This window comes from Lissotriton helveticus, chromosome 3_2, assembly GCF_964261635.1.
Source record: "Lissotriton helveticus chromosome 3_2, aLisHel1.1, whole genome shotgun sequence".
Lineage (NCBI taxonomy): Eukaryota > Metazoa > Chordata > Amphibia > Caudata > Salamandridae > Lissotriton > Lissotriton helveticus.
In genome coordinates, this window is record NC_136062.1 from 441,801,948 (window position 1) to 441,816,598 (window position 14,651).

General features: G+C 50.2%; 1 protein-coding gene across 1 annotated transcript in view; it reads left to right on the forward strand.

Annotated features, from left to right (window-relative positions):
* The window catches only part of HSD17B12 (hydroxysteroid 17-beta dehydrogenase 12), a 331,988-nt gene that overhangs the window by 133,724 nt on the left and 183,613 nt on the right, over positions 1–14,651 (forward strand). Inside the window, exon 3 of the mRNA XM_078684345.1 lies at positions 8,608–8,683. Coding sequence (XP_078540471.1) covers positions 8,608–8,683 — 76 coding nt within the window. The remainder of the gene's footprint in view (positions 1–8,607; positions 8,684–14,651) is intronic.

Here is a 14,651-nt window from a genome sequence, read left to right on the forward strand (position 1 = left end):
CCCATCAATAAGATCCCAATTGTGGGAACCTGCACACTGGTCACAACCAATGTGCAGTTGGGGTTCTGCGTTTGGGTGCGTGGACAGCCTTGAAAGCAACTGATGTATGTTCGCAGAGGTGTTGCATATATATAGGCTCCGCACGTCCCTTTCGTAGCAGAACTGCGTTAGTGAGGAGCCACATGACAGCACTCGACGACGCGCCGAGATACTGCAATTTTTTGTTTAAATTCCAGTCTGATTCTTCTTCAAATATCTAAAAGGTGGGGAGTCTGCAGTAAGTCTCTACCGGAAAGAGTGTTACTGATAATAAGTAAGCCACCCCTCTGCCTTCGGGTTGAAGTCCAGCCAGAAAACAGTTACCACTTGTCTCTTGTTACCGCAAAGCCAGCGGTTCCCTTTAACCTCTTCCGTGCTCGTGACGGAACCACTCCGTCACAAGCCACGGACGCGCTGTGCTGGTGACGGAGTGGTTCCGTCACGGCGCGGCCGCCCCGCCCATGCTGCAGGAATTCTGCGCCTTCGCGGGAGTTTTATTGAGCGGGCGGGGCCGTGACGGAACCACTCCGTCACAAGCACAGCGTGCCCGTGGCTCGTGACGGATTGGTTCCGTCAAGAGCATGGCGGCGCCGTGCCGACCCCCCTCGCCCCCAGCGTGGTTAACGGAGGCTAATATCAGTCTTGGGCGGCACTCCTGTGGCTCTCCCGGGTACAGCAGACTCGTGTGTAGCTTTCCAGCATTATGGACTGTCTCCCAGGCTGCACTTCAGTAACGATTAAGCGTTTGGAGCTACCAATTCACCAAGGAAGGATTCTATAGCCTTTGTGGCCCTGGATTTATCCAGTGGGAGGGTTAGTCTCCGCTTGATTACCTTACTAGCAGTTTACCTTTTCTAACCGTGACCGTGCATTTATAAACAATAGATCCAACCCACTTAATACATTGCCCATTTTTTAAAAGTAAACAAAACTTGAACATTCCGATTCCAATCTGGGCCCAGGGCCCAATAGCTCCTACACCATTTTATCAACAAAAGACAACAGTAAACAAGCATTGACAAATCCAAAACTGTCAGGCAATGCCAGACTAATTGCTTTCACCAACGCTTATTAAACTGGTATCGTTGCTATTCAGAACGCGTCAAAGAGTTTGTTACGTTATCAACATCTGTATATTCTATAGTGATGAAGTAGGCCTTATTCTGAGGCAACAATGAGTTGTTCTCATGAAGGAAACTGTTTTCAAGTGGATCTTGTGGCAGTGCTTGCAAAGAAAACACACGTTTCCAGTAAGGTTACTCACACATATTGTTGCCAGGGTGCCTCAGCCCCGATCAGCAGCACTAAAACATATTCCACTGAAGACACTGCCACTTTACCTAAATCCTGCCCGAGTCCCACACACATAGCGGTCAGTGACCTCTCATGTCACCTCGTGCAGACGCAGCCCTTGTAAAGCAACTCCATCATGTGGCGAAGCGTCCTGGGGTGCTCTCCCCCTTGCTCTCACAAAGCTTTGCCAGTGCACCCCTGCTATCTCAGTACTGTGGATCCAAGCAGGTCTGCTAAGGATTGGCTAGTCCCAGGGTGCCTCACATTAGGATTGTTATCAGGATGGGGAATGCGACGGGGATGGGAAAGTGAGGCAGGGATTGGCTGGTATCAGGGTATCGCATAGTAGGATTGATATGAGGATTGGAAATGCAACCTGGATGGGAACTGAAGCCGGGATTGGATAGTCCCAGGGTGCCTCACATTAGGATAGTTATCAGGATGGGAAGTGAAGCTGAGATGCGACTGGAATGGGAAGTGAAGCCGGGATTGGATAGTCCCAGGGTGCCTCACATTAGGATAGTTATCAGGATGGGAAGTGAAGCTGAGATGCGACTGGAATGGGAAGTGAAGCCGGGATTGGATAGTCCCAGGGTGCCTCACATTAGGATTATCAGGATGGGAAGTGAAGCCGAGATTGGCTAGTCCCAGGGTGTCACATACTAGTATTGATATGAGGATTGGGAAAGCGACGGGGATGAAAAGTGAAGCAGCGATTGGCTAGTCCCAGGGTATTGCATACTAGGATTGATATGAGTATTGGGAATGCTGCAGGTATTGTTCTGGAAGCGTAGCGGGGATTGTCTAGTCACAGGGTGCCTCACATTGGGATTGATATCAGGATTATGAACGTGACCGGGATGGCAAGTGAAGCAGAAGTGAAGCAGAAGTGAAGCAGGGATTGGCAAGTCCCAGGGTGTCGCATACTAGGATTGGGAATGGGGCAGGATGGGAAGTGAAGCTGGGATTGGCTATTCCCAGGTTGTCTCACATGAGGATTGATATCGGGATGGGGAATGCAACCGGGATGGGAGGTGAGGCAGAGATTGGCTAGTCCCAGGGTATCGCATACGGCAACGCCCTATATGCCGGTATTCCTGCTTATAGCTTGCGGCGCCTGCAGCAGATACAAAACCAGGCGGCCTTTAAACTTCCAAAATTCCACCATTCTACCCCTCTTCTGAAATCCTTACACTGGCTCCCCGTGCGAGCCAGGGTCCAATTCAAGCTCGCCTCCATTACCTTTCTGGCCCGACTTGACCTGGCACCAGTGTTCATCTCTTCTGAGATCGTTCCATACGTTCCCACCAGGGAACTACGCTCGTCCTCCCAGTCCCTCCTCACCATCCCACGCTTCCGGAGAAAGAAGTGGGGAGGCTCTAATTTTGCCACCCTTGCCCCGACCCTCTGGAACTCCCTTCCCCTTGAACTTCGTACCATCACCTTGTACCCTCAATTCCGTAAACACCTCAAGACCTTTCTGTTTACGAAGTCCTTTGAATAACATTCCTTCAGTTCTCCCATTTTTTTAGCCCCGGATCCTGTTAGTTGTAGCGCCAAGAAACCGCTGGTAGACGCGCGCTCTACAAGTAATTTTAAACTCAAACTCAAACTACGATTGATATGAGGATTGGGAATGTGGCAGGGATGGGAAGTGAAGCAGGGATTGGCTAGTCCCAAGGAGCCTAACATTAGGATTGATATGAGGATTGTGAACGCGACAGGGATGGGAAGTGAAGCAGGGATTGGCTAATCCCAGGGTGTCTCAAACTAGGATTGGGAATGCAACAGTGATTGGAAGTGAAGCAGGGATTGGCTAGTCTCAGGGTATTGCGAACTAGGATTGATATGAGGATTGGTAAAGCGGCAGGGATGGGAAGTGAAGCTCGGATTGGCTAGTCCCAGGGTGTCTCACATGAGGATTGATATCAGGATGAGGAATGCAACAGGGATGGGAGGTGAGGCAGGGATTGGCTAGTCCCACGGTGTCGCATACAACAATTGATTTGCGGCTTGGGAATGCGACAGAGGTAAGTGAAGCTGGGACTGGCAAGTTCCAGGGTGTCGTATGCTAGGATTATTATGAGGATGGTGAACGAAACCGGGATGGGAAGTGAAGCAGGGATTGACTAGTCCCAGAGTGCCTCAAATTAGGATTTATATGAGCATTGTGAACTCGAAGGGGATGGGAAGGGACGCAGGGATTGGCTAGTCTCAGGGTGTCGCATAGTGGGATTGATATTAGGATTGTGAACGCAGCAGGAATAGGCGACAGTGATGGGAGGTGAGCAGCGATTGGCTAGTTCCAGGGTGCCGCATACTAGGACTGATATGTTTTGGAATGCAACGGGGATGGGAAGTGAAGTAGGGATTGGCTAGTCCCAGGTTGTCTCACATTAGGAGTGATATCAGGATGGGCACTGCGCCAGGGATGGGAGGTGAGGCAGGGATTGGCTAGTCCCGGGTTGTCGCATACAAGGATTGATATGAGGATTGAGAATGTGGCTGGGATGGGAAGTAAAGCTGGGATTGGCTAGTCCCAGTGTGTCTCACATGAGGATTGATATCAGGATGGGGAATGCAACAGGGATGGGAGGTGAGGCAGGAATTGGCTAGTCCCAGGTTGTAGCATACCGGGATTGATTTGCGGAATGGGAATGCGACAGAGATAAGTGAAGCAGGGACTTGTAGTCCCAGGGTGTCGCATGCTAGGATTATTATGAGGATTGGGAATGCAACAGGGATGGGAAGTGTAGCAGGAATTGGCTAGTCCCAGGGTGCCTCACATTAGGATTGATATGGGGATTGGGAACTCGAAGAGAATGGGAAGTGAAGCAGGGATTGGCTAGTCTCAGGATGTTGCGTAGTAGGATTGATATGAGGATTGTGAACGCAGCCGGGATGAAACGTGAAGCCAAGATAGGCTAGTACCAGGGTGTCGCATTCTAGTATTGATATGAGGATTGGGAATGCGACAGGGATGTGAAGTGAAGCAGAGATTGGCTAGTCCCAGGGTGTGTCACATTAGGAGTGATATCAGGATGGGGAATGCGATAGGGATGGTAAGTGAGGCAGGGATTGGCTCCTCCCAGGGTGTTGCATACTAGGATTGATATGAGGATTGGAAATGCACCCAGGATGGGAAGTGAAGCCAGGATTGGCTAGTCCCAGGGGGCCTCACATTAAGATTGAAACGAGAATAGGGAATGTGACCGGGATGGGAAGTGAAGCCAGGATTGGCTAGTCCCAGGGGGCCTCACATTAAGATTGAAACGAGAATAGGGAATGTGACCGGGATGGGAAGTGAAGCAGGTCCCAGGATGGTGCATACTAGGATAGATTGAGGATTGGGAATGCGCAGGGATGGGAAGTGAAGCAGGGATTGGCTAGTCCCAGGGTGTTGCATACTAGGATTGATATGTGGATTTGGGAATGCGGCAGGGATGGGAAGTGAAGCAGGGATTGGCTAGTCCCAGGGTGTTGCATACTAGGATTGATATGTGGATTTGGGAATGCGACAGGGATGGGAAGTGAAGCAGGGATTGGCTAGTCCCAGGGTGTTGCATACTAGGATTGATATGTGGATTTGGGAATGCGGCAGGGATGGGAAGTGAAGCAGGGATTGGCTAGTCCCAGGGTGTTGCATACTAGGATTGATATGTGGATTTGGGAATGCGGCAGGGATGGGAAGTGAAGCAGGGATTGCTAGTCCCAGGGTGTCACAAAGAAGGATTGATATATGGATTTAGGAATGCAGCAGGGATGGAAAGTAAAGCAGGGACCAGGGTCCGGATCAGTACCAAAGAGGGGACAAAGGGCTTTTGAGCAGGTCCAGCATAAAGGCCCCTGGAAAGTATTTAACAAAAGAAATATGCGGTACCTCTGAGAAGAGTCAATAAACGGGGAATATAAACCAACCTGTTAGTGAGCGTTCAAAGTTGGGAACCTATTTTATTGGATTATAATGCCCTCACACACCCTGTCGGATGTCATGCTTCATCATCGGGCTGTTCTTCGTCGGGTCAGTGGTGCAATACCCGACGGGCTCCCTGTAGTAGGGGAACTTTAGGGGAGATCTTTTTCCTACAGCCGTATGAGGAAGTGCGGGTGAGGGGCCTGGTGTGTGTAGATGCGTGTGTATTGGTGTATTAGAAGTGACTGTAAAATAGGGTTGGGAGTACCTACGAATACAACTTTAATCAAGGGGTCTCCTACCCTAAGTAAAAACATAAGGTGTAAGGCGCTGAGCTGAGGTTATGTCTCCGGTTGTGGTGCTCTCATACTTGGTAGGTCAACATGTTTCTCGCCAAGTGAATAGTCTGCGGGCGATTCGTCAGGATCAAAGCAAGGGGTGTACTCAACTAAAACTAAGATCGTGTTGTGGCTGTACACTCACATCAACCATAAGACTAACTCGTCGGATACCTGGTAGTACTGGAACTACCTGTGGTGAGAGAATAAATCACAATGATAAATGTAATTTCATTGTAGTGGGTGAATGCTCTCATATTCCCTGTAAGCAACTGACTCTATTAAAGATCGTGGTGAGCCTCAAACAGCTAAAAACTATTAAAAACAAAGTGCCACACGGTGATACAAAGGATGAACTAGCGTGAACTTCAGCCCCTGTGGCACTCATTAAGACGCAGCAGAGAGCAGAAGGACTTACCCAGAATTATGGACTAACCAGGCTTCACAGTCCGCGGTAGGTAAAAAACACGAGGAGTTCCTCATGTACTGGGGTAAATGACAGAAAGGGGGGAAAAAACAACCAATAGGAAAGTAGCATTAAACATATTAGAAGTCACATGTATGAAAGAGACCTCCTAAATTCCTGTATTCTAAGGGTCATCTGACTGCTAATGTCCATCACATTAGGATTGATATGAGGATTGGGAATGTGACGGGAGGGAGGTGAAGCGGGGATTGGCTAGTCCCAGGGTGTCGCATGGTAGGAGTGATATGAGGATGGGGAATGCGACAGGCATTGGAAGTGAATCCTGGACCGGAGAAGTGCGAGGGTCTGGGAGCATGCGCGGAATAGTGAGGGTGACTGGTATTGGGATGGTGATGTGGAATATGAGCGTGAGCTAGTGACAGTGACTACAAGAGACGCATGGACAGAGAGAGGATACTGCCACACTCCACCGGACGCTCACTCTTGCTTATGTCACTATGAGTTGCTTAATGAAGTCTGTCAGTTTTTGCCCTAATGTTACCTCATTCACAAAGTATGTTAAAGAGTGCCCCATAGAAAGTATGAGATCACATCTCTTCACTGTTCCTTCCCTCCCCCCTCCTCCCATGCACCTGTTCCCCTCCCTCAGATGCCTCTTTCCTTAGCACTGTCCTCCTTCCTCCTCCCCACTGCTGGCGATGCTCACCTCTTCTGTCCTCACCTTTCTCACCCTCCTGCTCTTTGTTGTACGTAGGTTAGGTAGGCAGCAGGACACGTCTTCAGGTCAAGGATAGATTTATGAAGATACACAGCAGAGCAGTAAACCTCACAGCTGACCAGACCATCAAATGCCAAGGCTGGAATCTTCACATACCAGATAGAACACTCTCAGGCACTATGGGAGGTTGAGAATATAGAAACACTAAGAAAGGACTACAGACACCAAGTAACCATATTGAAGAAAGTATAAATATACAACACTCTTCATTTCTTTTCGTCCATTCACTGCCTCCTTCCAGGTTCACCCTATTTTGCTTTATTTCTCTTCCTCCTCCTCTTTTAATCCCCGTCCCTCATGTTGATATTTTTGTATATAGTTCCGCGGATATGCAGCTTCCTTTCAGTGTAACCAGATTTCACTATCCAAGGGCTGGGAAGTTTCCGCGAAGTGACGTGGCGCTATAGAAAGCCTCAAGTTGGACACTAACTAAAAATGACTGTAAGCAATGGTTCGAAGTGTTCTGTTCCCGGAAGAATTCGATTCCCTGCTGAGATATGGGTTGGTGACGTGTTTGTTGCAGACACGTCTGAGCAGCCAGTGCTTCACCCTCCTTACACCCCCCTCTCTGCTGGCACGCATGCACTGCCACTCTGCTGGCACGCGTCCTATCCACATGGGGGACAGTGACATTAGCAGATCTGGTTGCTGACAAACCTACCAGTAGCAGGATGGCCCCTTTTATCAAAGAAAATATTGGCTATTTATGTTTTGAGATTATGAATGGGCCAGGATGTCTGTAAAATCCCCTTTATTAGTTTTTGAAGTCGATATTCTGTTTTTTTTCTTTCTAAGCTTGTATCTTCAGGGCAGAGGTTTACATATTTTTATAATACATTTGAATTGCTAGTGACTTCAGTTAGTAGTTTTTGTTTGTACAGGAAGTGGTGGTAAAAATACTGGCTTTTATGTTTTTTCCACCTCTTTCAAACATGTTTACCTGTTCTTGAAATGGAACAGGCTGTATTCCTTCTACCCCAGAATAACCTCATTGGCCTTGCCCTGAGCGCCCCACATTTCAGCACTTTCCAATCCTTTCTCATGCAGACCGGAGAGAAGCCCCGACCTGGCTCTGACCTGAGCCCAAGACCCTCAGGGCTTGGCAGAGTAGCCAAGCCCACTCGTCAGCCTTCCAGCCTCAGCTATGTCACTTCATATACTGTTTCTTGAACTAATGCTAGATGCCTGATTACTGGGGTGTGCTTCACTTCGTCTTAGAGCAGTGTAACTGGTAACTCCAGAATCTGGAACACTGCACCGGCTGCACTTTTCTCCTTGACCTTGGTGCCCCTCAACTGCCCAGATCATGTCCTTGCCTTTGCCCACCACATGCCAGCGCTGAGGTGATGGGACACCAAAATAACATTGACCGGCGGAGAGAACGTTCAAACAGAATAAAATGCAATTCATTTATATTTACAAATGCAAACATTTCCACTTGTAAAACCAGAGGGGCTTGACATACTTTTACAAACACTGCATGTCTTTCTTTAATGCATGCGGATGCCATTGTAAGCATCAGCAGCCCTCCAATCCAGTCACTAGGGGTGAATTGCCAGCTTCTGAAACAAAGAACTAGTTAGAGAGGACCATGGTAGTGTTGGCCCCCCTATTACCACTGCCGCTGAGCCCACTCACTGCCCTTCCTCTTGTAGTGCTCCGGACTGTCTTAAACTGTGCAACCTTGTTCTTTTTCCTGAGTGCACACCTGTTATTCTTGTGCTGTTGTGTACTGTGTCTTGAGCGGATACCCGTTTGTCTTGTGCTGTCCTACCCTGCTACCCTCTCTTCCCTGATCACCCTCTGTTTCTATCCGCAGTTGGCTCGGCGTGGGATGAGCATCGTCCTCATCAGCAGATCCCAAGAGAAGCTGGACCAGGTCGCTCGTGAGATTGGTGAGTGCCCTTTTACACTGACCTTGAGTGAGAAGAGGTGGCACTGTGAAGAGCCGTTCTTCTTCCTGGCAGAGTATTGGGTTGGAGTTGGTTATTGGGGCTCTGCCGCAGAGTGACCACTGGATTGAGAATTAATTCAGACTAAAGGAGGGCATAACACGCTTGATTGAGTGTAGCGTTACCACTTGAAATTACCTGAGAATTCTGTTGGATACTGCATAATTACATGAGAAGAGTAAGTCTGTGTTTAGAGCTATTTCTTAGCTCCAAAACTCCTCCTTGCATCCTAAATGGGTGCGAGAATGCATTTTTAACTAAGAAGTGGCACTAAACATGCACTTGGTAGGGTTTTTCCCAATGTACTCCCATCATTTAGTGCTATTTATTTAGCCCAAAATGCACTCTCATTACTCCTAAATACGCAAGCAGGTAAACCTGCGTAATTATTGGTTATTCTGCGTAAAAGAGTAACACAGCTTTACCCAAATTACCCCGATTACTCCAGCATAATTGACATTCCGCCCAGGCCTATTAAAGACAAGGGTTTGTTGCTTAGCAATCTGTTCCTCTTTTTACAGTTCTCTATGGCAAGCTGTCTGTCCATTGTTGTGACCCCAGTCATGTTTTTGTGATTTACTTATGAGAATTTAATATTTGATGCTCAGCGTCTCCTGTTGTAAAGCACCTTACACAATCAGGATAAATACATATACTCCTGCCTCGGTTTCACAATATGTCCAGGACAGGACCCAGCATTAAAGTTAGTCTGCAGCTTTTTCTTGCCTCGTGCAAGCAGGATAGCTGTCTTACTAAGTATATTTCCCAATGCAACGCCAGACCAATCTGATCTCACTGAGAAAAGTGATGTTTACTCCAGATATCTATAGGTAATCCCATTTGGAGTGGACTTTAGTTACCACAAGATGCCTCTCTCAGCATAGTTTTGGAAGGGCCTAGCTCTCACACATCAATTGCCTCTTTTTATGGTGTACACAGGATGATTTATTTTCATTTGATTTCCCTTTAACAAGTCCGCCCGGAAGGACTGAAGTTCTTTGTAACTTTACAGCATATTTTAAAATACGTAATCAACAGATTTTATACAGTCATTACATTATACAGGTACTTTTCCTGTAAAAGGGTGTGAACGCGTAGTAGGCGATATCAGTTTAAAATTGGGTTAAAAAATCCGCACCATATGTTTGTAAATACTTGTGGGTAATCCAATGGTTTATGCAAGGGATTTCCTCAGAGGGGTTACTATGCACAGCAAAAAAATAGAATAATAGGTTTTCTGTCGAAATGTGGATACTCTGTCACGTGTTCGTCTGATTTAAAGAGCACAACTGGGCTAAAAAGCAACGTTGTACAAAAGGGGAGTTGCTATGTAACAAAAGGAGGAGAGAGTTAAATGGCATTAAGGGATTCTGAAGCATTTGAGAGTGTCACAGGGTCGTCATTGGGGTGAGAGTATGGTGATAGCAGGGTGTGCTGAGATCCTTGTGATTAAATTTGTTTGCATACAACCTAAACCTTTGGTACAAAAGCAAGCATTCCCGGGAGTATGGTACATGGCCAGTGCCTCCGTTATTGAAACAGGAAAGGTTTGATTGATTTCTGAAAGACCAGATAACTTTGACTCATCTGAATGAGAACTGAGGCTCATTCCAAAATGCAGGGTCCTCAAAGCGGCATGACCACCCCCCACTGCAAGGTGTATTTATCTGGGAACCCGGAGAAGGGGATGATCCATGAGGGCATTCTATTGTAGGTTGTTGATTTTATGAGCGAGGCAGAGGGTCATAAACCTGATTCTTTGGGCCAAGGACAGCCAGTGAAGCCGACACTTTCAAAACATCACATGATTTAGTTTACAGAACAGTTTTACCTCATAATTCTGGCTATTCTAGGGCAGATTAGGGAGCCCTTAATTCAGGAGATAAAAGAAGTAGCCAACCTCGCTGTAAAGCCTGAGCGTACCTGTAGCGCAACAGTTCCTTGCAAGGAATGGTAGAAGTTTCCTACGTGCCCTCGGTAACCCACAGCAGGGGTTGGCAACTGAGAAAATATTAGGGGCGAAGGAACAGACTTATCGATTTGACCTTTGCCACGGGGATTTCTTGGTTCACCCATGGAAGAAGGCAGGAAGCAGTTGCTCTGGTGAAGCTTTTCTACTGAAAAGTAAAAGCTCTGGCTTGTCGGTGTTAATGCTCAGGAAGTTGTGGTTCACCCATTACTGGACAAAAAAATTCAAGTTGGGTCAAAGATCTGTGGTCTTTTGGTTCAGCTGTACCAGACTGTATGTGTCCTCTGTATATTAAAACATACCTGGCATCCACATGAGTAGCTGAGATGCAGCAGAGGTTAAACAGAGATTAAATTGCATCAAGGAAAAGCACACCACAGTTAATCACTACACGCGGCAACCAACAGGTAACCAACCCCAACACTCGAGAGAGCCCCGTCAGTAAGGATCTAAAACAATTGCAGATCATACTTGCAGAGCAATATTTCAAAGATTTCCCCACATCTCCTGCCGCCTCCAACATCACCTCCTCACAAGACATTTGTAACAAGCTCTTGGATTTCTTCAGTAACAAAATCACCTCCATATACCGCTGGTTCGACCACAGCACAGCACAGTCTCATCTCAACTTCCCATCACGGTTTCATTAATGAACCCTGACCTCGTGGCCTGCAATCGCCACCATCAAAATCACTGGCACCATGAGGACCATTCACTTGTGGCCTCCTTCTGACCCGTGCCCCCCACCATGCCTTCACCAAAGCACTCCTACTGATCAGTGAAGCACCAGCACCCATCCTCAACGCCTCCACCGACTCAGCACCCATCCTCAACGCCTCCACCGACTCAGCACCCATCCTCAACACCTCCACCGACTCAGCACCCATCCTCAACGCCTCCACCGACTCAGCACCCATCCTCAACGCCTCCACCGACTCAGCACCCATCCTCAACGCCTCCACCGACTCAGCACCCATCCTCAACGCCTCCACCGACTCAGCACCCATCCTCAACGCCTCCACCGACTCAGCACCCATCCTCAACGCCTCCACCGACTCAGCACCCATCCTTAACGCCTCCACCGACTCAGCACCCATCCTCAACGCCTCCACCGACTCAGCACCCATCCTCAACGCCTCCACCGACTCAGCACCCATCCTCAACGCCTCCACCGACTCAGCACCCATCCTCAACGCCTCCACCGACTCAGCACCCATCCTCAACGCCTCCACCGACTCAGCACCCATCCTCAACGCCTCCACCGACTCAGCACCCATCCTCAACGCCTCCACCGACTCAGCACCCATCCTCAACGCCTCCACCGACTCAGCACCCATCTCAACGCCTCCACCGACTCCGCACCCATCCTCAACGCCTCCACCGACTCCGCACCCATCCTCAACGCCTCCACCGACTCCGCACCCATCCTCAACGCCTCCACCGACTCCGCACCCATCCTCAACGCCTCCACCGACTCCGCACCCATCCTCAACGCCTCCACCGACTCAGCACCCATCCTCAACGCCTCCACCGACTCCGCCACATTTCCAGACACCAGGAACCAAGCCACCATCATACCTCTGCTTAAGAAACCACCCACTGACCCATACTTCCAACCATAGCTAATCTCCCTCCTACCACCCATGACAAAGGTCTTATAGAAACTAACCAACTGACACCTCCCCAGCCAGCACCTGCCAGGTATCCAACAGGTCGTCCATGTACAGTTGTTTAACTCCCATAATTTCTGAAAATAAATATCCTAAGCCTCGTAGTAGTGGTATCAGGAGAGAACTTCTCTTACATCAGATGAACACAAATGACATTTTTGTCAGTAGTGTGATGAATGCATCTTGGCTGTGTGAGGCCCACACCGGACCAGAAAGATGTAAAGTTTTTGTTTAAACAGTTCAGTGATGTTGCCTGACGGGCAGGCGCCTTGGGGAGGGTGTAGGGTCATCTGGTGACCCAGAGCCATGAGGCCCCACCCACTCTGTGTAACTGCTCACTAGTAGTGAAGAAGGGATAGGACGTCACCTGGGCCCGTGCCCGAAGCATGCGGGCACCTCTTTCTTGGGATGAGAACCCAGGTGCAGGGTGGCAGCTCTTTCTGGAGCTGTACGCGGCTCGATCCGCCTTCACCTGGAAGGAGCCTGTGGTCAGAGGACCCCAGAGGGAGTTATGGGAACAGTCACAGGTTCAGAATTGAAACACACACTCCCCTTCAGCATGCCTGCTCTGGTGGTGCCAGCTCCTGCCCACCGTGCCTTGGGCACAGCTGCAGGCCCGGGGTGAAGCACGAGCTGTGGGCACCGCTGCAGGCCCGCGCTGGTGCCCCGAACTGTGGGCACAGCTGCAGGCCCGGGCTGGTGTCCCGAGCTGTGGGCACAGCTGCAGACCCGGGTAGTTACACCGAGTTGTGGGCACAGCTGCAAGCCGGGATGGGCAGCAGGGGCTGGATCTGCGGCCAGTGCCCGTCGTGTGCTCGAAGGCTCCTTTAAGGCTGCTCGCATCTCACGACACGTTGGTATCGTGCTGCGCGTGGCACAGGTACACTCGAGCCTGTGTGTGGGCGTGTGCCCTCCAGCACGATCTCGACACCCTGTGTTTGAGAGGAGCACAGCGCACCGGGTGCGGTTCACTGCTGGCACGGAGGCCCGTCTGCTAGAGAAAAGATAAACCCCGCCTCGGAGCGGCCCTCGGCCTCGCTGCCTCCGCCCTGTCCCAGCATCTCTGAGGGGTCTGCTACGCCAGGGCCGCCGGCTACTATCACTCTCTGCCACCCTCCCTCCCTGCCAGCTGAGCCAGGCCCACGGCGCAGGGGGTGCGAGCAGGACTATCGCAGACCCGTCCGTGCCCACAGCACCCACCCTAAAAGAGGGTCTGTTCCGGCTTTTGGCCAACAGTCATTTTTAAAATCCCTCTTTGACAATTCATCGAGGGTTCGTTGTTCATAATTACCACATGTGTTTTCACATTAGTTACTATTTGTGTTTTTTTGTAATTTAATGTTTTATATTTAATAAAGCACACAGTCACGGTCACGCCAGGCACCATCCACGGCCGCGCCAGGCACCATCCACGGCCGCGCCAGGCACCATCCACGGCCGCGCCAGGCACCATCCACGGCCGCGCCAGGCACCATCCACGGCCGCGCCAGGCACCATCCACGGCCGCGCCAGGCACCATCCACGGCCGCGCCAGGCACCATCCACGGCCGCGCCAGGCACCATCCACGGTCGCGCCAGGCACCATCCACGGTCGCGCCAGGCACCATCCACGGTCGCGCCAGGCACCATCCACGGTCGCGCCAGGCACCATCCACGGTCGCGCCAGGCACCATCCACGGTCGCGCCAGGCACCATCCACGGTCGCGCCAGGCACCATCCACGGTCGCGCCAGGCACCATCCACGGTCGCGCCAGGCACCATCCACGGTCGCGCCAGGCACCATCCACGGTCGCGCCAGGCACCATCCAAGGTCGCGCCAGGCACCATCCAAGGTCGCGCCAGGCACCATCCAAGGTCGCGCCAGGCACCATCCAGTTGCTGAGAACACGTACCTGAGAAACCCTGCCCACCGGCCGGTGGGAACCCTGCCCACCGGCCGGTGGGAACCCTGCCCACCGGCCGGTGGGAACCCTACACACCAGCCGTACTGAATGCAACCAACAATAGAGGAACAATTGGAGAGCCTTAGTAGACAGTGGATGGATTTAATTTTGTCCAAGAGCCAGTAGAATAGAATTCCAGAGTAAGGGCCCCGAATAACAGACCATAAGTCCCCCTGCACACGTTAGTTTAGTTTTTGGCACCTACAAAAGTGGTTTACCATCAGACCTTAGAGTGCATGAGGGTGTGTATGTGGAAAAATGGTCTTTGAAGATTGAACTGTTACTCGTAGACGGCTCTACGCTAGCGGCTTTGAATACCAGTGTATGGG